The sequence below is a fragment of the Hippocampus comes genome, unplaced genomic scaffold (assembly GCF_001891065.2).
Source record: "Hippocampus comes isolate QL1 unplaced genomic scaffold, H_comes_QL1_v1.1 scaffold7, whole genome shotgun sequence".
NCBI lineage: Eukaryota > Metazoa > Chordata > Actinopteri > Syngnathiformes > Syngnathidae > Hippocampus > Hippocampus comes.
This window is the reverse complement of record NW_017842060.1, coordinates 3,349,927-3,350,728: the sequence shown is the minus strand read 5'-3', so window position 1 is coordinate 3,350,728 and position 802 is coordinate 3,349,927. Positions and strand designations below refer to the sequence as shown.

The 802-nt window shown below is 50.5% G+C and overlaps 1 protein-coding gene across 3 annotated transcripts in view; it reads right to left on the bottom strand.

Annotated features, from left to right (window-relative positions):
• Positions 1–802, bottom strand: part of znf827 (zinc finger protein 827) — a 69,823-nt gene that overhangs the window by 38,821 nt on the left and 30,200 nt on the right. For 2 of the 3 annotated variants that reach the window (XM_019862344.1, XM_019862345.1), the window contains exon 3: positions 514–802. The exons of the other annotated variant lie outside the window; for it this stretch is intronic. In XM_019862344.1, the coding sequence (XP_019717903.1) occupies positions 514–802 (289 nt within the window). The remainder of the gene's footprint in view (positions 1–513) is intronic. 3 annotated transcript variants of the gene reach the window in all.

Genomic DNA, 802 nt, shown 5'->3' with positions numbered 1-802 from the left:
TCCGGCCCACTAACAGTGCACACTGAAATCATTGAGGGCAGGGGGTTGGAGGTTTGAACTGGGCGATAGAACAATATATATTGCGAAAACAATCCTCTCGTGTCCATCATCACTTGTCCTTGACTAGGTGAATATTTCTTATGCAGATGATGGCAAACGGCAAAAGAAAAAAAAAATGGAATGACAAAGGAAGCTTGATTTGATGGAGAAAGCTTTCGCTTACTACGGTTGTTTCACACAGCTGACTCCAGGTGGCAGACTGAACAATTTGGGGAAATGTTAATCATCCATAGTCGCCGTTCGGGATTTCCCGATTACATTTCATTGCGCCCGAGTCTGAGGTACCTGATTTTGAGGATCTGCAATACCTTGGCAATGTAGGAGGGAGAAAAGAGCACATCCAAACTGTCTTAAACACAGTGTACAAATAATCCTTTTTGCGGTGGGGAGAGATTTTTCAAACGCAAAATGGGTGCCTTGACTCAAAGGTTCGAAGTAGATCATATCAATTACCTGCTTGACTGTTGGGTTTTCCTCTTCCTTTGGGTGTAGAGGGCAACAACAGCTCCAGGCCCTGGGTGGGTGTCGACGGGGTGGGGGTTTTGTGGTTCTTGTCCAGCAGGGGCTTGACATCCTCTTGGAGGACGCCACCGCCGCCCGACAGTGGGGAGCCTTCCTTCTTCTCGCTGAGCAGGTTCCCCGCCGCCCTGGCCGCCACCTCTTTGAGCAAGGCGGCCGATGAGGTCATGGACACGAGCGACAGGAAGGACGTCGCCGAGTTCTGCTGGTCAGCGGGCGCACC